A 21,361-nucleotide genomic window follows, 5' to 3' on the forward strand; every position below is an offset into this window, starting at 1 on the left:
ACAAAAATAAAATGCTGAGATCAGGGAAAGAGATAAATAGAGTATAGTTGGAGTTATTCTACTATGCTATATCCTACCTGAACTTTCTTGGTGACAGGTCCCGCGACAGGCCGACCAAGAAAATGCATACAATGTCGTTACAAACATGATGATCAGATTGAGTCACAAGCCTCGGAAAAATGCTAGTGCGTCCACCTCAGTCGATGCGGCAGGACGGGCCTCGGTTCTTGACGCATGGACGACGTCAGGACGTAAGCAAGTTAGTCGAATAAAACAAACAAAACAAATACGTGTCTGCACGCTAAATGTTGGTACCCTAACTGGAAAGACGGGGGAACTCGCAAGAGCCCTTCGGAAAAGGCGCATTGATATCTGCGCTCTGCAAGAAACCCGATGGTCTGGTGCCAAAAGCTGTGACATTGAACGCGAACGCGGTAAAAATGGGAATGAACTTCTATATTTTGGTAACCCACACACTCAATATGGTGTTGCCATTGCCATGTCAGAGGGTTTCCGTGATGCCATTAAAGGAGTCGAACGATTTGATGATTGGCTGATGAAGCTCACCATTATATCAGCTGATCGCACTATTCACGTCTTCACCGCGTACGCATCACAGACACCACAGAACTGATTCCGAGAAAGATGCCTTACGGCAACTTCTCGATGAAAAGACTTGTCAAGTGCCTGCTGACGACTATATTGTTATTACTGGCAACCTTAATGGTCATGTGGGTAAAACGGCAGACGGTAACAGGTGCCATGGGGGAAAGGGGTTTGGAGCGTGCAATGAGGGTGGCGACCGTATAATCGATTTTGCGGACACCCATGATCTTGTATTTATGAATACATGGTTCATCAAACGATTGTCTCACCTTTCTACATTTTATAGTGGGAACAGTAAAACGCAATTCGATTATATTCTCATAAGACGCCGACATTTTATCACTGTCAGTGATTGCAAAGTCGTTCCCAATGAGACCATCGGACCTTAACGTCGGTCATCGATTGCCGTGCTGCGAATTAAGCCACCGATAAAAAAGCGTGAGGAACGCACTAGCCCGCGACGCATTAAATGGTGGCGATTTGGTGAGAAAAAAGAAGGAACGATCTCTTTCACACGATGACCGACCATTACGAATGTGGAAGAATCATGGAACTAAATGAAGAATCATGGAACTACAAAGCGGCGTCTGCAACGCTCTAGGTCACCAAGCCGGGTAAGCGGTACATCAACCGAGATACTTGGCTTTGGAATCATGATGTTGAAATGAAGGTCCGTGAAAAGAAATGCCTCTACCACAAATTTTTCGACGATAAAACGCCTGCTAATTGGCAAATTTATAATAATACCAACCGGGAAGCAAAGAAAGCGGACGCTATCACCCCAGCGAACCATTAAAAAAATCTTTACGATAAACTGGATACCCGGGATGGCGAGAGAGATCTGTATCGACTTGTTAAAAGCCGTAACGAACGTGCACTGGATATCGAACACTTTTGTTGCGTTAAAGGCAAGAACGGTACTTTCCGCACCAACCGTCGAGCCGCAACAGATAGATGGCGAGAATACTTCGAGCAGATTTCAATTGAAGAATTTGCTCATCCTCCACTTCCACAATCATTGCCGACATTTGGACCAGTTTCACCTGTTAGCGCAACTGAAGTCGAGGCGGCAATAAAACGAATGAAATCGGGGAAAGCCACACGACCTGACCACATCGTGGTTCAGTGAATTCTTTAATCGGATTATTCAGGAAGGAATAACACCATCTAACTGGCAAGAAAGTACCACTGTTCCAATATGGAAAAAGAAAGGTAGTCCAGCAGAATGTTCAAATTACCGTCGGATCCGATTGCTTTCCCATACCATGAAGATTTTTGAACGCATTCTTGACAACCATATTCGCGAAATCGTTGAAATAACAGTGAATCAAGCCGGATTTGTCATGAACTGCGGAACTACTGACGTAATACACGCTCCGCGGTTACTCATGGAGAAACACCGTGAGATGCATCGCCCTCTTTACATTGCATTTCTGGATCTAGAGAAAGCGTTTGACCGTGTGCCACACGAACTCATCTGGTATGCTTTACGACAACACTCGTGCGCTGGGTTCAAGTGCTCTACCACGATGCGAAAAGTAAAGTTCGAAGTATGGCGGGTGTATCAAAACCGCTTCGTGTCTCTGTTGGTGTTCATCAAGGAAGCGCCCTCTCACCACTCCTCTTTGTTCTTGTTATGGACACCGTCACACGGGATATCCAATGTCCAGTGCCCTCTCACCACTCCTCTTTGTTCTTGTTATGGACACCGTCACACGGGATATCCAACGTCCAGCGCCCTACATACCACTTTATGTAGATGATGTTTTCTTAGCATCTGATAGCAAAAATGATCTCGAACAACTTGTCCAAAAATGGAATTATCGCCTCATGCAACACGGCCTCAGATTGAATCTAAACAAAACTGAATTTTTGACGACCGATCCCCATGAAACAGGCACAAGCAGCAGTCTCTAATCGAAAATTTACCGCAATGTTGTCCGTCCTATCGCTCTCTATGGTTCTGAGTGTTGGGCAACTATAAAAGACAATGAACGGCATCTTGCGGTAATGGAGACGAAGATGTTACGTTGGACTAGTGGCGTGACACGTTTTGATCACATTCGAAATGAGGATATCCGCGATCGTTATGGGGTTGCACCGATCGTGGAAATGTGGCGAGAGGCGCATTGTCTACAAAGAAATACATGCAACGATGTTAACGGCTGCGGTGATGAATTTAGGCGTTATCTTATGTGATCAATTAATTATATGGATCAGCCTTATTTTGGATTATAGGTTTTGTCATAACAGGATTTTACTTGACTGCCGGGCTAAATCCATCGCAACCTTATAGCACCCTCACCGACGTTTTTCGCGTTATCTTACTTTATTAAATCTATCCATCAATTACCATAAGATACATACGCGCATCCAGGTATCTGAAATATATCTCACCAAGGTTGCGCTCAGAACTATCCTCATTAGCATTATCCTGACTGGCATACGCCAAGGAATCCCGACACTGAGTTGTTTCGTATTTTACGTACTGATTTTCATCCGCCATCTATTTCTCCTGAGAGTTCGCTTCGAGATCTCGTAGTGAAAGGACGTGTTGCCGAGCAATCCGAGTGTTCTAAGAACGGAAAATCAAAAAGTGACGGAAGTGTTAAGCGGATTACTCTGTAGAGCAATTCAACACAGGAAGTACCGTTCTGTTAACAATATACAGTGGATCTCAATATTATTGAGACACCCTATATTAAAGTATAATTTCCATGCGATTTTTTTTTTCTGTTTTCTTTTAGTGAACTGAATTCCTGACATCCACGCAGGACGGGCCTGGGGACAGCATGTCCACCAAGAGGGGCGCCCGAGCCCCGGAGACGAGAATCGAGCAAATCCGCTCGAGATAATTAAAATGCTGAAGGAGGAGATCGCGGAGCTCCGAGCAGAGCTCAGAGCAGAACGTGAAAAACGGCATCAGAAGGAAAACCTGCAAGCCGGACAGCCCATTGAAGTGGACGACAGCTTTCGCTGGAGCTGTCTTGGTAAAGGCGAACAACTTAGAAGCCAGCAACATCGTAGCCGGCAACATTGAAGTCAACAACGTTGGAGCCAACAACACCGTAACCAGTAACATCGCTGCCGCAACATCGGAGCACGAGGACCCATTCAACTTCGTCACAAGACGTAAACCAAAAAGGAGTAAGGTTAATGCCAAAAATGTTAAAATTAGTGAAAGCACTCCCCAGGCAAATATTACCCCAACCCCCGCTCAGAAACCAAAGAAGCAAAAGATACCGGTAATTACCAGATATTCATTAAATGTCCCTGTTCTGCTAAGGTCCCTTAAGCCCTTAAGGCAAAAGGGATAAAGGCAACTTTCAAGAACACGAGGGAGGATAAGACCCTCATTTTCGCCGAATCCATCGAGGATCGCTCTTATTAAAGAGCAAGGCTTAAACGCCACAACGAGCACCCCTCAATACCTGAGGACGCACACCTTCAGGGTGAAATACATTCTACACCAGAAGGTTACCTTAGAAAAAATAAGACCCTTGGGACCGTTGCTCAAAATTGTACAATTGTACATTGGTGTGTTAAGTGCACCACAAAACACCAGCGTGGCGACTACCCACGCCCCTCAACGGAGATGCCGCAATGCTGCAACTGCGGCAAAGTCGGACATCCCGCCAGCTTCCGCGGTTGCCCAGCATATGAAGATATGCTGGCCCGAAAGGAAGCTGCCAATCTACAAAAGCACAGCAGACCAAACAGGCAGTAACACAATTGTCGCAAAGTTTGGCGAAACCGGGCATATCTTACGCCCAAGCCAGGAAACAATCACAGCCCCGGGTGGCCCCTGCACCTCCACCTCCAACAAAGTCCCTTCCAAACCAGCCGGCTGGATTCCGTGAATTGGTTGGAGCCCTCACCTCAGACAGCACGAATGAACAACGGCAATTCGCTGCCATTAAACTTATTTTTAATTTATGGAGTTAAGTATCGTTACTTTTAACTCCGCGTCCCTTGAATCTCACGCCAAACGACTCTCTGAAAACAGACATTTATTGCGTTTCGGAGACCCATTTTAAAAGCAGGCATAACGTGAACTTCACCGGATATAATATCATCCGGGACGATAACAACACCGGCTCTGCCCTATTAATTAAAAAAGATTATGAATTCGAGGAAGTCGCCATAGACAACCTGCTAACCTGTTCCGCTGCTTCGGCTTTCATTAAAACGGCTGGGAATAAACGGATCTCATTGTCTCCGTTTATATTAGGTGCCAATCTAGAAATGAGGAACTGGGCCATGACTTAAAAGTCTTGAGCGATCTCCAGCTGAAATCTAATTACCTTGTCTTTGGAGGCGACTTCAACTCCAGGCACACTCACTGGGCGACACGGTCATTAACTCTAATGGGAAAACCCTACTCAAATGGATCCACGACCCTTTCTCGCCTACCAATTTCGTAATGGTCTTGCCGAATTCTCCGTCAAGGCCCAGTAGTCAATCTATAGCAAAGCTTTCAGGTAATATCATGTGATGCCTTACTAGGCATGTCCGACCATTTCGCGGTCAATCTCAAACTGTCCTCACCTCTTTCTCTGAAAAAGAGAGTAATGACCACAATTAGGTCTTTCGCCCACACTGACTGGGATAAATTCAGGGCTGAGTTAGCACCAAAACATGAAACTTGAAAAAGATCTCAAATAACCGCAACCTGTCAGACAAAGAAATCGACGAGGTATTAACTTGGCGTCTGACGCTATTGACACTGCTACACGCAGGAAGTCTAAGCTGATAAAAGTCGATGAGTTTGAATTCAATTCTCTTCCACATGAGATAATGCTCCACTTGAAAGTTAGGCAGATTTGGAGGCGTAATCTCAAGCGCAAAATAAATGCGGAATATAAAGCATTACTCTCCCGGATTAACTGTCTCAGTACGCTAATCCATGGCGGTAGCGACCTTCCGTAGCAAGGTATTGACCCGCAAATTTGCAGACATTAGGCCTGGAGCTAATATGTTCCAAAATATCAACAGGCTAACAGGGAAATACAAAGCCCGCAACTTTGTTCTAACCCAAAACAAAGTGCGAGTCTGCAGTGATGCTGAGAAAGTGAAAACACTTGGGGAATTCTTCGAGCGGCAGCTCAACGCAACACCTCCGAGCAACAGAACAGCTCTCACTAAGACTGTTGATTCAACAGTCAGAGATTTCACTTCTAGGAACACTTCTGCTGTAAAAAGTCAGCAGGCCCGGATGGAATTCCGAATTTCGTCTTAAAAAGTTCCTGCTTGCGGTTTTTAATAACTGCATTAATAATGATTACTTTCCATCCACCTGGAAAATAGCTAAAATTATAGCCATTCGGAAAGGAGGTGTATCCTGTGAACCTGGTAACTGCAGACCCGTTTCACTTCTATCTAACGTGTGGAAGCTTTTTGAGAGAGCTTGACCCGTAGGGCTGGTCCAACACTGCAATCTTAACAACATTATTCAAGACCATCAGTTCGGTTTCCGCGCTAAACACGGAACACAGCACGCCCTGAGCTACCTCCATGATACTGTGTGCCAGCAGACTTAACGTCAATAACAAACCCACGGTAGCTTGCGCTCTGGATTTAGAAAAGGATTCCGTCTGGATAAACGGGCTAATCTATAAACTGATCAAATACGAATTCCCAATCCCGACGATCAGACTTGCCATCAGTTTCTTCGAGGATAGACATTTTTACGTCAGTGTCAGAAATGAGATTTCCGATCTCTTGCCGGTTACTTCTGGGGTGCCGCAGGGATCCATTTCTGGTCCTACTTTATACAACATTTTCACTGCTGATGTCCCCTCCCCTGAGGTCGGTACAGAACTTATGCAGTATGCCGACGACACACTCGTCTACTCCTCTAATTTTCGCCCAGACAAGGCAGTTAGCGATATAGAGAATTACTTGGTTGACCTCTGCTACTACTACCAGAGCTGGGGTATTAAAATTAACTCTACCAAGACACAAGTCTGCATCTTCAGGAGGAAATTTAGATACTTGGGATCTAGATCCATCCACAGAAAGGCTAAACGCCTGAAACTGGAAATCGGGAATACAATAGTAAGAGGATCGAAATCGATCAAATATCTAGGAATCAATTTCAACGAATTCCTAAGATTTAACGACCATGTTAAACTCGCCATTGGCAAAGCAAATGGTGCATTGCGCAAGATCTACTTTCTTCTTCGCAAAAAAGTGGGTCTAAGCCCCAAAACTAAGCTGATCCTATATAAGACTCTCGTCAAGCCCATCACATGCTACGGAGCCCCTTCGTGGATCACTTGCTCTTCGAAAGCCATGGATAAATGCATGTCTTTCGAACGCCGTGTATTAAGACATTTCGCTGGATTGTCTTACAATTGGAAGACTCAGAAGTGCGGCAGGAACGCCATAGTATACCGGCGAGCAAATATAGACCCCATTAGAGAATATATTCTCAACATTACGGAGCGGTTTTTTAATAAACTTGAAAACCATCCAAACCCAAAAATTAGAAGACTGCTTGACCAGGACAAAACAATCCCACTAGCGACTTTCCTTAGGCCGTGCCAGATACTGAACCCTGACCTAAAATCAGTAATCCTCTCCCTTTTGACACACCTTGCCTGGTTGGAGTGCAAAGAGGCTAAGCACTATATGAATTTAAGTGCTATTGTGTATGATAGAATTAAGTATTTATGTAAGTAGTAATAAGTAGTAATAAGGTAGATGTATGTAAGTAAAATAAAACCTTCTCGCGTCATTAGTGCGGACGCAGTTTTGCAAATAGGTTAAGTAATGTTTTGATTAAATACAAAGCCAAGGAACGTTCTAAATTACAGTTTGTTTTTACACAATAAAGTTAATTACAGAGAAGCTCGGGTGGGCCAAACAATGTATAGCCACCCATTGTAATGATTCTAAGCTAAGCTAATTCAAAGCTATTTTTATGCAAAATGTATCAGATGTAAGACACTAATTGGAAATAAATAAAATAAAATAAAATAACATTTATTTGTGAAGAACTTTATATCATTAAATGTCTTTTAGAGTTCGATTCGCATCTCAAATGCATTTTATGAGCCAAATAGACCCCATAGTCTTGCAGCAGCAGCAGTTTTTTAAACAAAAAAAATGATAAAATTTGGAATTCAGAGACTAAGTGCATATCCAGCTTTCACAGAAGAAAGAACAAGAGACTCGCAAGCGTGTCCTGCCGCAGTGATAACTCTTTCCCACATTCACATTAGCTAATTCCTAAGCACCAAAGATTGAAATCAAAAAGAACAAACCAAAAAGATTGATCAAATTCACGTTTTTCGTTGTGTTTACGGTCAGCGCACGCACCCCGAAATGCATCTTCTTCCACGCCGGCCACTCACCGCGTCCAATTGGAGTAAAAGATGAGTATTGCAACGCACGACGGCAACACCCGCGGCAGTCCAATTGGATTCTGATGTGGGGGTACCAGCTCGCGTCACATCCACTCACTTTCTCTCTCGCCAGGGGATCCTGCGAGTGAACCTGTTCTCGCGGCGCGCTCCGTTGCCGCCGCCCGCGCGGAGCTGCCGCCTGCGAGGCTGCGACTGGTTTTCTTGAGATTCTCGAGATCTGAGGAGTCTCGCGTTGCGTGGCGGCTCCGACGACGTCTGCGTTGCGCCGCGCTTCAGTTCCGTTCAAGCTGTGCTCCGGCACTGATGATTCTTGCATGATTACGGCGTTGTGTAGGGCAGGTGTAGGGAAGCTCAGATTTCCATGAACCCTCGGCATTTTCCTGCATTTGCATTTTCCTGTGAGCGGCCCCAGTCAGAAAGCCAAGTCCGCGCTCGTAGTGCATTCGGTCCGCGAAGTCTAGTGCGTTCTCCGCGGGTTGTGAGTGAGTCGCGTCCGCGTTTCCCGTTCCGGTGAGTGTCCCGTATCCGCTCGTTGGTCCGTTCGCGTTTCCGCATCCGCCCGGGCGCATGCATCGCGCAATCCTCAGTAAATCAGACAGAATCGCACGACGGGACCGGAGTCCGCCAGCGAACTGTGCGGCAAGCAGTGCGGCCCAGTTTCAGTGAAGGAGGCTGTGGTCCTGCATCACGTCCTTGTGTGCGATGGGAATGATGCTGGCAATGTCCTGGGCCGCGTGTGGAGTTGGAGTGAAATGTTGACAAAAAGGCTGTGATGTGCAAGGCTCCGAAGACTGGAGTGAACGTGCGACGTGTTAATTAGAGGCTCGAAGGGACTACAGGACGGGCATCCCACCAGGACATTTAGGTGTGTACGTCCGTGACGCATTGCTCGTTGTGGTTTTCAGTGACCTGCGAGGTAGCTGGACTAGTTTTCGTTCGTAGCAATCAAGTGAACCCGCAGACGAACTATCTCCCCCTTGACATCGCCGGAGGTCCCGCCAAAAAATCTCGCCTCACTACAGAAGGAAGGACGTCGCATCTCCATCCTTGTGCGACCGTACTCAGGAGTGTCCTGCAAAACATCTGAATGGACCACGTCCCGGCCTCTGTTAAACAAAGTTTAAAAAATTCTATTAACCACGGAGTTGCCTCCTGGCTCGACCGCGCGCGTTCAACTGCATGATTTATGGGAATCCCCTGTGTGTGGTAAAGCAACCACTTCGCCACCACATTGCTGGCAAAAACGGGAGCAAATCCGAAAAAAACAACAACGCCGGAGCCGCACTCGAGCAGGCAGGCCAGGGAGCGTTCGAGGAAAGGTCGGCTAACAACAGTGAAGAACTCGGTAAGGAGCCCCCGAGGACCCGAGAGCAATGGAAAAAGTTTGAAACGGACTGATTTTAAGATGTTCTAAGGATGAATTATGTTCTTTTTCATAACGGGGCTATCAAATCGAAAGTTATATAACGGCATCTAGAGAAGAAAGCAGGGAAAGTCAAGTCGCAGATAGGACGCTCGGACACTGGCAGGGACGGTGACGAGAGAAACGGAAACGGTTACCATTGATGTAAGGCTCTAACTGTGACGCAAAACTTAAAAACTGACTTCGTCCTCGAACTTTTACTTAAGGACGATTTCTATAGCTACAGCTCGCCAGGAGAGAACCATCCAAAATGCTTGGCAATCTCCCAGTGCGAACACGTAAAAAACGATAATCTGCATCCAGGAAAGCATGGGCTAGTCGAGATCAAGGACTATGCAGAGCATCCTTGAAAGTTTTACACGATCTGCTTATTTTAGTTCATCCCCATCACTTATTTCATGTTTATATGCTTCCAATTCTTCCATCAAACGGGTCCTTGTTGACTGGTGTGCAAAGAGCGAGGTCCTAGACGTATCCTGAGATCCCAGCCAAAAAGCAAAGTCAAGTTCGTACCTCCCGAGTGCGTAGTACCGACATTAGTGCTGTCTGTGGTGGTCGCAAATGAAGTGCATCCTCCGAGTGATACGTGAGTCCAAGAAATTCGAGAAGCTGAGAACGCGTTCCGCACTATCACTATAGACGTCGTTGCGTTATTCCTTGTCCGTTTATCAGTTTCCGTGAATATTTAATCGTTATCCGTTCTCGTTGAAAGGGGCTTGGGTCACTTCCAGAAACTCTTTGTTGTCCCAGTTGTTGTGTTTGTTAGTTGGAGTTTAAAAATTCGCAAGTACTCACTTGTGCGTGTGTAAATGATCCATAACGGCACGGCATTTCGAATTATCAGCTTTATCCCGGATTGCAATGCTGGCGACGAGCAAAAAATGAGGATTTTCCCGATATCCTGCCAACAATTCCTCTCGTCCTCAATGACTTTCGCGCGCCATATCAGCGATTCCCATTCGTTATTTTGAGTAATTATTGTCAGCGCATTATTGTCATTATTCTGATTGTTGTGATTTAATACGTCGGTGGACGTCCTGCCGTTTTTTTCCTGGCTCGTCCGCGACTCATATCGGTGCCAATGGTATCTGGATGACAAAGAGCCGCTTCGGATTCCGTGAAAAGAATGAAAGAGCTCTGGTGAGACAACACATCAATTTTTTTGTTGAGTTTTTGGTGGAAATTTCGTAAATTCCTGCGAAAAGTGTTTTTGAATTGTGGGTTCCGCTCACTCCCTGCTTGAAGCCAAAATAAAATGAATGCTTGTTGCACTCTGAGTGGGATGAGATGAAAGAACGCGGCGAATGAAAGCCGAGAAATTTTTTGTGAAACGTGCGTGCATTAAACACGATTATAATAGTTACAGTTACGGGGATAATAGGAAACAGATCAAAATGGAATTACTACCGAAGCGTTCCAACTCATGGATTAACATCTTTTTCTACATTTACGGTGAGTACCTTTGGCTATGTATTTTAGGTTGAAATAAGGATTCGGCTTCAATGCTGAGGCAATCGGTTATTTATGGACAGAAAATAGCAACTTGAAGCTGCACTCTCCTTTCCTGGAAGCTGAAGCTTCATAGTCCAAACAACAGAAATTGAAATTGTTCTCTGACTTATTCGAGTCGCTTCCGTTAACATTTGTAGTCTAGCTATCCGACGCTGATTTGGCCTGATCCTTGGCGCTGACATTCTTTACCAACCGATTTTTGAACTTTATTAGCGTAATGTATAGCAATCTCCCTTCATGAATTCACGAATGTATCAAGAATATTTCAATTATATCCTTCAGTAGCTCTAGTGTTAAAAATTATCACGAAAAACTCTAAACGTAATCAGGCTATTCAAAGTGATTCAAGGAGTTTTCTATGCAGCAGCTTCCTATTTATTTTCCTTGCGAAGAAATTGCCTTTGTTCTGAACTATTTACTACAACCTTTGCCCTATTAAATGCATTTCATCAGTTTCGACTTTATTAGGCTTTCACTCGAATAAGTCGTTCAGGGCCCCTTTAATCTATTCCACTTTGACGAAATGTCTACCCCGAAGGCCATGTGCCGCAACAGTTAGCAACCTCACTTGCAGCAGAATCCGGATTCTTCAGTAATTGGTTCACTTAGGTCTAATCTAATTTTGCAATTATTGTCAGGGTCTGTTATGCCGTATGGCTTCTCGCCTTCCTTCTCCTGAAGGGATAAAAATCCATTTGTACCATTATTATTATTCTGTTAAGGGAAAGTCGCACCACGTCCTTGAAGAACTATTGTGCCCCTTTTACTGGTTATAGTGTACTTATTGATCATAGTATCTCAAGCAGGCCTATAGCCTTTAGGAACTTTAGTAAGTTCCCTACTTCCAGATTTTTCAGCTTTGCATCTGGTATTAAGTTTCTCCCAGACGCCTCGACCTACTTTGTACAAGTGCCGGACACTGTCCTGCTCACATATCCCTAGCTTCCCTAGGTGATAGTTCAGCCGACAATGACCAGTGAGAATTCCCACTATGATTCGGAGGTTCTTTTTGGTGAGGTTTAAGCAATCCTTTGCGTGTATGGGTTCGTATCCCCCAATAAGCACCCTGGACTGCTCCATCCCTGGTAGGCCCGCCCAGTATAATTCCCTCAACCGTTCCTCTCCATTTTTTAGATTCATAGCAATGAAACCGTTTCCGAATCCACAGAAGGGTTCTGGTCCGTGTAAAGGCGTCCCTGCTCCCTTCTTGGCTAGTTCGTCCGCTGCCTCGGTGCCTTCCAACCCAGCATGGTCTGGAACCCAAAGTATCCAAACTTTGTTGGACGAGCAGTCTTTCAAGGCATTCTCATACCAGTTTAGAGTTCACCTGGTTATGGTGCTTCGATCGCTGCTTGGCTATCGGTGAGAATAGCTATGTTCTGCCCCCTATAGTTCCTTTGCGAATTAAAAGAGGCACATTTGTCTATGGCGTATATTTTCACCTGGAATATGCTAGTGTACCTGCCCATTGGCTCAAAGTACATTTTCCTTGGACCAATGACCCCGGCACCATTTGGACCAACGCGCTTCTTTATCAGTTTTTATTGTTTTTTTGCCAGTTGTTCGTAGTAGCGCTGATGGCTTAACCATTCCAAACCGTCTTCTAAAAAACTAGGCTTTTCACTGTTAAGCAAACACACAAATATTCCTATTTTTCGTACAAACCAGGTTTTGAAATAAGACTTCTTAGTTCGTTTCGCCCCAGCCACTGATTTGCGTCTTTTTGGTTATATAAGAAGGTTTGATTGTCATAGAGAAGTGTGTTCTCATGAAAAGCAAGGATGCCATCTGAGATGTTCCGCTTGCGCCTCTACAACGACGCTTTACAGCATGGAGCGCGAAATTAATTTTGAATTTCTGTCAAATCAGGTGGGATGATTGTTTGCAGTTTTGACGATCTTCCAGCTTTGTTCAAATAACGTGCAATGGAAGATTTTTATAATGGAATTTAGCGGTTAACGCACGCGCTGATTGAGTCGGGTTTGATTTGATAAAGTCACCGAAGCGATTCTTGTTTTCGGCAACATTCGTCAAGAGCCCCGAATGTCTTTATTGTTCCCCTGCCCGGCTCCAAACCTCCAATTCGATATGTAACAAGAAATTCATGTTATATAGAATTTAACGACAATCGGCTGGATGTTTTTAGCCGCTTTCAATAAGTTGAGCTTGACCTGGCCAACAACTTTTTTTCACATTTACTCATCATAATTTCAAGAAGGATGTCATTAGCTCACCAACGGATAGTTAACACTTTAAAATAATCACAAAAAAATACGCTTTGGAACAAAGGCTAAGATTTGAGTTTATAAAATTTAAAGACTTAAAAGAAGGAAACATATTGTATATGTAAAAGTTAATCCTTTTGTTCAAGAGTAGATAGTTACAGTTACACTTGCAATTAAGAATTAGTGAAATGATTTACCTTAGTTTGAACTGCAGTTCTTCAAACTAGACACCACCAATATTAAGAATTGGTAAACAAAAAAGTGACTGTTCTGCGTATTTCTGAATGACAATGACGTGTACGTTAAAGCGGTTCCACAAATCATTAAATGATTTCTACAAAAATGGAAGCCAACTATTGATTCACCCTTAATCGTTTGCAGATTCTGTCTTGACAGAGGCAATTGTTAAAACTATTTCCATCAGTCTTTTCGACTATGGAGTAGTACGTTTGAATCTCAATTGATGCCCGTTTTACTTGAAGTAACTCTCAACCTCAGTTGATTGTTTTTGTTGCTTTTGACCACAATATTGCTGCCAATGCAACAGACGTACAATTGTGAAATTGAAAGTCGCCTGGCTAAACCCCCTGAGCTAGCCAGATAAAAAATTAAGAAACCAATGTTAACTCCTTTCAGCTTTCCAAAATTGAAGTTTGAATTCAGAATTGGCTACCTTCCATAGACTTACTATAGTGAAGCTTTGGAAATCGCACCCAAAGTGGGGTCAGACATTCGTTACATTTCTCTATAGTGAATTTATGGAGGGTAACCAATTGCAGCTGCAGACTTAAATTCTAGTTGGCTGGGCAAACCTGATATCTGTCTCTAAATGTAATTATTTCTCTTCTTATCAGCATCATCATCAACGGCGCCACAATCGATATTCGGTCTAAGGGCTGCCTTCATAAAGAAATCTAGATATCCCGATTTTCCGCTAAGGTCCACCAATTCGATATCCCTAAAAGCTTCAGGTAGGGTCTTCCTCTTCCTCCCTTATAGACTTTCTGGGCTCAATCATCCTCATTCATACGAATTAAGTGACACGTCGGACCAGGATTTTGTCCACAACTTAAAAATCATGGAATCGCTCATACATTTCGTCGTTATATTCGCTACGAAATCCTCCACCCTCTTGTAGGGGCCTAATAATTCTTCGGAGGATTCCTCTTCCAAGCGCGGCTAAGAGAGTTTTTCTTGCCAAGAACCCAAGCCTCAAAAAAATTCATAAGGACAAGTAAGATCATTGTCTTATGCAGGAAGAGCTTTGACCGTATGGGGGAACGGAAATTTTTTTTTAAATGAACTTGGGTGGCATCAATCGTGCGAGGATTTGATCGTCGTAGCTGGTACTGGTTGCGATTTTCAACCCTAGATTGGAGAAATTATCAACGGTCCCAAAGTTGTAGCCTCATACCTGTATCTTTATTGTTCTGATTTGACCAGTGCTATTTGATGTGGTTGCCTCTTTCGTTTTTGGTGCTAACATTGCCACCATATATTTCGTATTGCCTTTATTGATGTGGAGCCCAAGATCTCACGCACCTGATCCATCTGGATGAAGGCAGTTTATACGTTTCGGGTCGTTCTTCCCATGATGTCGATATCGTCAGCATAGGCCAGTAATTCGATGGACTTAAAGAGATGGTGTCTCGCACTTACCTCAGCATGACGGATCACTTTTACCAGGGCTAGGTTAAAAACGGTGTACGATATGGCATCTTCTTGGCTTAGATAGTTGTTAATGTCGAATAGTCTCAAGGATGATCTTGAAGTTCTTATTTAGCCTTGCACATTGGTCTTATCAATTTAGTCGAGATACCGAATTCTCTTATGGCCAAATTCCAACAGTTTTTCCATTGCTTGTCGCAGAGGGAAAAATCTGATTTATTGCTGACTTGCCTGGAGTGAAGCCTCTTTGGTATGGTCGTACGGGGCTAACCGACCGAGCAAGGTAGTGGAGAACATCTTGTACTCAGTAACATGATACCTCTATAATTGCTGCACTGCGTTATATCTCCCTTTTTATGTATGGGACAGATAATGCCTCAGGCATTATTATTCACAAATTGATGAACCGCTTGGTGTGATTGGCCGCTTCCTTATTTAGCCAATTCGGCTGTAATTCTTATTTCTTCTACGCTTGGTCGTGGCAGTATTTTTCCGCGTCTTCAGTTTGCGGGGCTCCCAATACGTCGATATTTTGGTTGTTGAACAGTTCAGCAACAAAAAAATCAATTCATTGCTCCCATTCTGTTAGATTTCCCTCTTTGTCTCGAGTTCAGGGACCTGTTGGCTCTCCTAAGCATTATTTTCCGTCTGTGAAGTCCCGCCTCCACAAAGTTGACGATTGGTCTCCGCGCTTCCAACAGCCACATCGTGCGACACTGCTAATTGAATAATCCGCAGATCATGATGATTAGTATCCTTATATATGCTATGGGAGCCAACGTATTGCCTGAATATCGGTTCCAATCCTACTTGGCTGTTAAAATCTGTAAATGCGATTTTGATATCATACCTGAGACATGATTTGACGGTTTGCTCTATTGCCTCGTAGAAGGTACCCTTCTCCGACTCTGCAATCTCCTCTGTAGGGATGTGAACGTCAATGAGGCTTATAATTCTAAATTTACCTCGCAAACGCAGAGTGAAAAGAATTCCGCGTATGTTTCTAAGGCCAATAAAAGCAGTTTTCATTTCTCGGCTGACAAAGAAACCTACTCCAGGTACTTTGTTTACTGGATAGCGTCTGTAATATATGGCGTTGCGGCTCTTCTCCAAGAAACGGGTCCCTGCCCAGCGCATACCTGGTAATGCCGTTACATCAAACTTATAATCGGGCAAGGGATCAGCTGGCTGCTGGGTAGCATTCAATCTGTACAGGGGACACATTTCATGAGAAAATCTACAAATCGCTAGTTCGTTTCCGTTGCGCGGTTCGACTTTATAAAATCCATCCAGTCCAAGGCTCTTTTTGTGGCTTCATAACTTCAGTTTTCTGTGCAGGGTTGTCAGTCCTACACATCCCCCTTCTTGGAGGATCAGTTGGTACAATTTGTCTTCTTATCTTCTTAGTTCTGGATTATATGAACTTTCCAATCTCTTCCTAATTTTGTCTTGTTACTTACCGTCTCATAGTTGATTGTTTTCCAGAAATTCAAGTAATTGCAGGCTTTTTCAATTATAAAGTAAAAAATATAAATGTAAGCTAAACAAATCGGGAAGGTAATTATGCTACTCCGCAAAAGTATGCTAGGAATTAACTGAAACAAAATTAACACTGAATTGGACACCTTTATAGCATGCAAAACCCCTTGCGTGGATACTACTTCTAAGAATAAGGCCGCAGGGTGAACCTTCTTGATACCACTCCATAGTAGCGTTAAAAGACTATAATTCTCAACAAAGTAAATCCATTTAGGATCTTACTTTCAGTCGACAACTCTTGATCAGCATATCAAGTAGATTGATGTGTACTACAAAGGACACAACCCTAAAAGCCGTCTAGTTCAGGTAATCAGGAACGTACTCAGGTACTGCTAGCTTAATGGGTTTTCCCTACCCTTAATCACAGCTTTCAAATTAGCCCTTAGCTTACGATTCTTTCATTCCTTCGTCCTTCCTTCTTCAGATGCTGCCTGTCCATGTTGCGAGTAGCACGACCTCAGTCAGCTATCACTCAATTTTTAGACTTCATAAATACTCGTATAACACGATTATGAATCACCCCGAGAAAGATTTCTACTATAGTAAAAAATCGATCTAATTCCTTGCAGGTGATGTCGCAAATTTGATTTAGATTGCTGCAGAAGTCTGCAGACTGCAGGCAACTGCTGAATGTCATATCGAATAAAGAAAGCTTTCTTTGAACTGTCTGCAGAGTCCTTCCAAAAGTAATATTTTTAAATCAGAAACGAATGCAAAATATTCCCATTAATGGGTTCAACAATGAAAAATTTGTGAGATGCTCTGTTACCGTGTTGGATTTTCACTGGTGTCCTCAGTCTACGAACCGTTTTAGTCACTTAAGTTCTACCGTACTAGACTTGTGATCAGTTTATGGTAAAAAATCTAGCAATTCATAAGTAAAAATAGACCAGAATGTTTCGAGCTATGCTTGTTCTTATGGCTTAAAACTCTGATTATGAATTCTGACGTGGATATTTTGAAGAAGAAAAAGTTCTTTGCCCAACTGTCGCAAAACTCAGAAAGATATCTGCAGTTCGACAGTGCGAATACTTTATTGTACAATATAGATGATGTATGCATGCATCGTCTAGTGGCCAAGTCAGAGACTTTGTTGCCTAAGTATAACTGCAGCAATGAGTACTACACCGACTGCGGCACTTGAAGCTATCCTAAATTTACTCCCCATTCACCTGGAGGTGAAACGGAAAGCAGCCAACCACGCATATAGGCTCGATACCATTGGGGCGTGGAAAGGCGGCCAATCACACGGTCATGCGTCTACCTGGAAATTCCTTGAAAAACATCCTATGGTTTCCAGATTCGTCTTTGAAAAGACATACACTGTTGTCGTAATCACCGAAAGAGAAGAATGGTCGACAAGTAGCCATGAGTCTTTTTAGATTACAGAGCTAATAATCTTCACCGACGGGTCAGTCATGGAAGGTGGATCGTACGCAGGGGTGTTCGCGGAGATGGAACTAACCGGACCTCTCGGAAAACTGACGATCATATTCCAGGCGGAGATATATGCCATTTCACTGGCAGCAGAAGAATGTCTGCGACAAAAATGGAGGGGTCGCACCATTCGAATCTGCTCCGACAGTCGGGTGGCATTATTAGCACTAAATGGCAACGAAGCCAGTTAGTGTGGAGTTGTCGTCAGGTGCTTCTGAAACTTGGCCGACTGAACGAAACATTCCTGAAGTGGGTTCCGGGGCACTCTAACATCACTGGTAATGATGAGGCTGACAGACTGGCTCGCCGAGGGTCTGAATCCACAATGGTGGGGCCAGAACCAGCTCTTGGAATCCGACCATCTACTGTCAAGTCTACTCTGAAGAGTGAAATTGCAAGGATTCACGCAACCGTGTGGAGAAATTTGGACTCTTGCCGACAAGCGAAAATCCTTGTGAAAGAGCCTAGGGCCACTAGAGCGGCATTTTTGTTGTCCCTTAAGAAGTGGGACATGAAAACCCAAGTAGGGCTTTTAACGGGACACTGCTCCTTAAACTACCCTATGGAAAAGATTGGGGTAGTGGTTTCGGCTATGTGCAGCCAATGTGAGGAGGAGGAGGAGACGGGCCTGCACTTTTTATGCAGCTGCCCGGCTTCCTCAGATCTCAGACGAAGACACCTTGGCAAGGTTTTCTTCAATGAAAAATCTGCACACTCTCTGCCTCTGGAGAATGTTCTCAGATCCGCTAAAGCCTGCGAACACCGTAGACGGGAAGCCATTGAATAGGCAATTTACGGGGACAGTACAATGGGCCTAACAATGGCCTTAGTACTCGGAGCTGCGGCTCTCCCCAGTAAACTAAACTTATTGTACAAATCTGCTCTAATGATTGTTGTTTGCGCCAGATTTCCTATGACGAACTTGCCCAAGATTTGCTTAATTTATTACCGTTCATTCCAAATATCACTCACGCCCTAATACACTTTGCTTTAAGAAACAAATCGTTATTTCGAAATGCTGAACTAAGTAAGTTTTTTAGGACAAATGTTGTTTATATTTGGTCTACGCTTGCGATTTATGATTTATGGATCTTACGATCGGAAGCTAGCCCAGCCTAGCGTGTCATATTCACTATTTTTTTGTTTGGGTTGTTTCCTATCGACTGCAGGACTAATACCAGGTTGAATAGGAAAAGAAAGTCGTATCTTAGCCTGCACTAAACTAGTAACGTAACAGGTGAAACCTGGAATCAGTGCAGAGTGTGGCTTGTCTGTGAACCACCTTCAAAGACCTTGAGATCAATCTAATATTGTCGAAAAGGTAACTCAATTGTGCTCCATTCGTAAAGACATAGTAAATGACGAAATAGTAAATGAACTGTCCAAGATTAGCTCCAAAGCAAAAGACGAAGTGAAAATAGTTCTAGGTTCCCACCAATATTCAAGCAGCGTATCGATAGTGGTATATTCAAATTGACATACTTAAAGTGGCAAAAAATAATAACATCGAAAACCTCGAGCTTCATATGGCCAATTTTTCGGAAGGAAGTTTCCGATCAAGGGAGAATTCTATAGCCTTTACCTCGGGACAAAAGAACAATGTTCATTCCTTACGGATATCGTAACGAGAAAATGTATGAGTGGTGTCCATAAGCTGTAAAACCGCGAACATTTAAACATTGAAGTCTGACTCCTACGGAATTATTGGTCCGTTCAATCCAGTAGTTGTGGGGATAAAGTAGTGCACTATGACCCCAAATCCATACTATGTGCCGAAAAAATTATTACCCTGATTTGACTCAGGTACTCATTCCCAGCTGAGTCGACTGGTATCCGACGTCAAATCACGATACAAATTCCACTGCCGCCAGTGAGATTTGAACCGCGACCTTCCGTACGACAGCCTAACTAATCACGTTCAAAGTTTAAATTCCCAAACTACTTCCAAAATGAACTAACCAGGAATGTTTGCAATAGCTTATGATGAATAACGCCTACGGAAGCCGAATCAAACAGCTTTATAGCTGATGCTTGTTAGTAATGATGAAGGTTGGTGGTTTCCAAAATATCGGTATTTGCAAGCTTCATAAACAGTACTAGCGAATAGAAAAGAAGCTTTAATTATTTCAAATGATACATCCCTTCAAATCATATTTTGACAAAGTTCGAGTTCGTGTTGAGGCACCTTGCTGTCCGATGTGCGTGATTGATAATATCTAGCTGATTACTTCCACAACGACTAGCTAGTAGTTTTTATTCTAGTTAGGGAGAGAAAGCAACCTATGGAAACCCTGTGAGACCAAAAATCTGACCACCAAACGGGGGTCCAGCAAACGTTTAAAGCAGTGTTTTTAAAGCAGATGCCCACATAGAGCAACCCTTCTATAGAACAATGCTTGACTCAATGTTGAGATTGTGAGCTTTATCCAGGAGAAAACCTAACCTCTGAAATTTTCGCTCGGGTTGCTATCAAGCCGAACCGTCAGATGGCGGCAATTAAGACTTATTAAGAATGGAAGGGCAAGCCTATGGAAAAACCCAAAAATACCTCAATTTAATTGCCGAGCGAAGTAACGGAGACCCTTGAAAGAATTCTGCTCAGAGGCAAACGTAGATTTTCGGGTTCCTGGTAGGGGGCTGTGATAGGATTACTCAAAAATCATAGCAAGGTTGACGTCCCCATATTTTAGAATCATTCAAGAGTTTTTGTCTCAGCAAGGATGATGACTGCAATAAAAGGCTTTGAAGGTGATAACTAAGCATCGCCCGCAGTAACTGGAGATGTTCAAGGATATATAGAAAGAAAGTCGCCCACGAGTAAGGGAGAAAGTGGTAATCCTTCTCAAGCCCGCAATTTTTCGGGCGGCCAGGATAGAGAGACACAAGAAAATATTAATAGAAGGGATTATATCGTTTTCACCTAGGCACTGGGCTATTTCTCTAAGGCTTTGGCGTCGTTTTTAACATGTTTCTTTGGAAAGGTAAAACTTTTCAAACAATTGGTCAAAATTCCTTTTCAGAGAAATTGCAGACTATTATGTGTTTTCCCTGAAAGGATTTTCATAATTTTGAAGAGGATGTACATCTTAGAAAAGAGCTGCGGAATATTTTTACTTTCGATTTTATTCCTTTGCTTTTTTTCCTTTTAGATGATCCTCTGTACCTTCTTCTCGAAAGAAAATTTCTCGGAAATATTACATTTTTTACGAAAAGGGGCTCTGCGTAATATTTCGAAGGTTTTTAAGGCTTAGATAATATGTTTATGTGCCTGAATGGCTTCACTTAGACTGTATTAAGTTTGCTAGGTTTACACCAGCAACAAAATTATCAAAATCAAATTGTTCTTTATCTAGAAAGTATAAGATTGTACAGTTATATTTCCCGCGACGTAGATTTTTGTAAACTTTTTCAACATTAAGTTCCAAAAATTACAAAACTTGAGTTAAAAAAAAATGGTTCATTCGCCTGCAATTTAGTTGGAAACGGCAGTAGTTATTTTGACGAAATGGAATAACGTGGGAACTTTTTTGATCGTATTTGAGAGGAAAGTTTACGTTTCGATGTACGTGATCGACAAAAGC

General features: G+C 43.3%; 1 protein-coding gene across 4 annotated transcripts in view; it reads left to right on the plus strand.

The window, feature by feature from the left end:
* Positions 1–8,267: 8,267 nt before the first annotated feature.
* LOC119654306 (nephrin) overlaps positions 8,268–21,361 on the plus strand; it is a 356,601-nt gene continuing 343,507 nt past the window's right edge. For all 4 annotated transcript variants that reach the window (XM_038059625.1, XM_038059621.1, XM_038059622.1 and 1 more), the window contains exon 1: positions 8,268–10,851. In XM_038059625.1, the coding sequence (XP_037915553.1) occupies positions 10,704–10,851 (148 nt within the window). In that variant the 5' untranslated portion in view covers positions 8,268–10,703. The remainder of the gene's footprint in view (positions 10,852–21,361) is intronic.

The sequence above is a fragment of the Hermetia illucens genome, chromosome 4 (genome assembly GCF_905115235.1).
Source record: "Hermetia illucens chromosome 4, iHerIll2.2.curated.20191125, whole genome shotgun sequence".
Classification (NCBI taxonomy): Eukaryota; Metazoa; Arthropoda; class Insecta; order Diptera; family Stratiomyidae; genus Hermetia; species Hermetia illucens.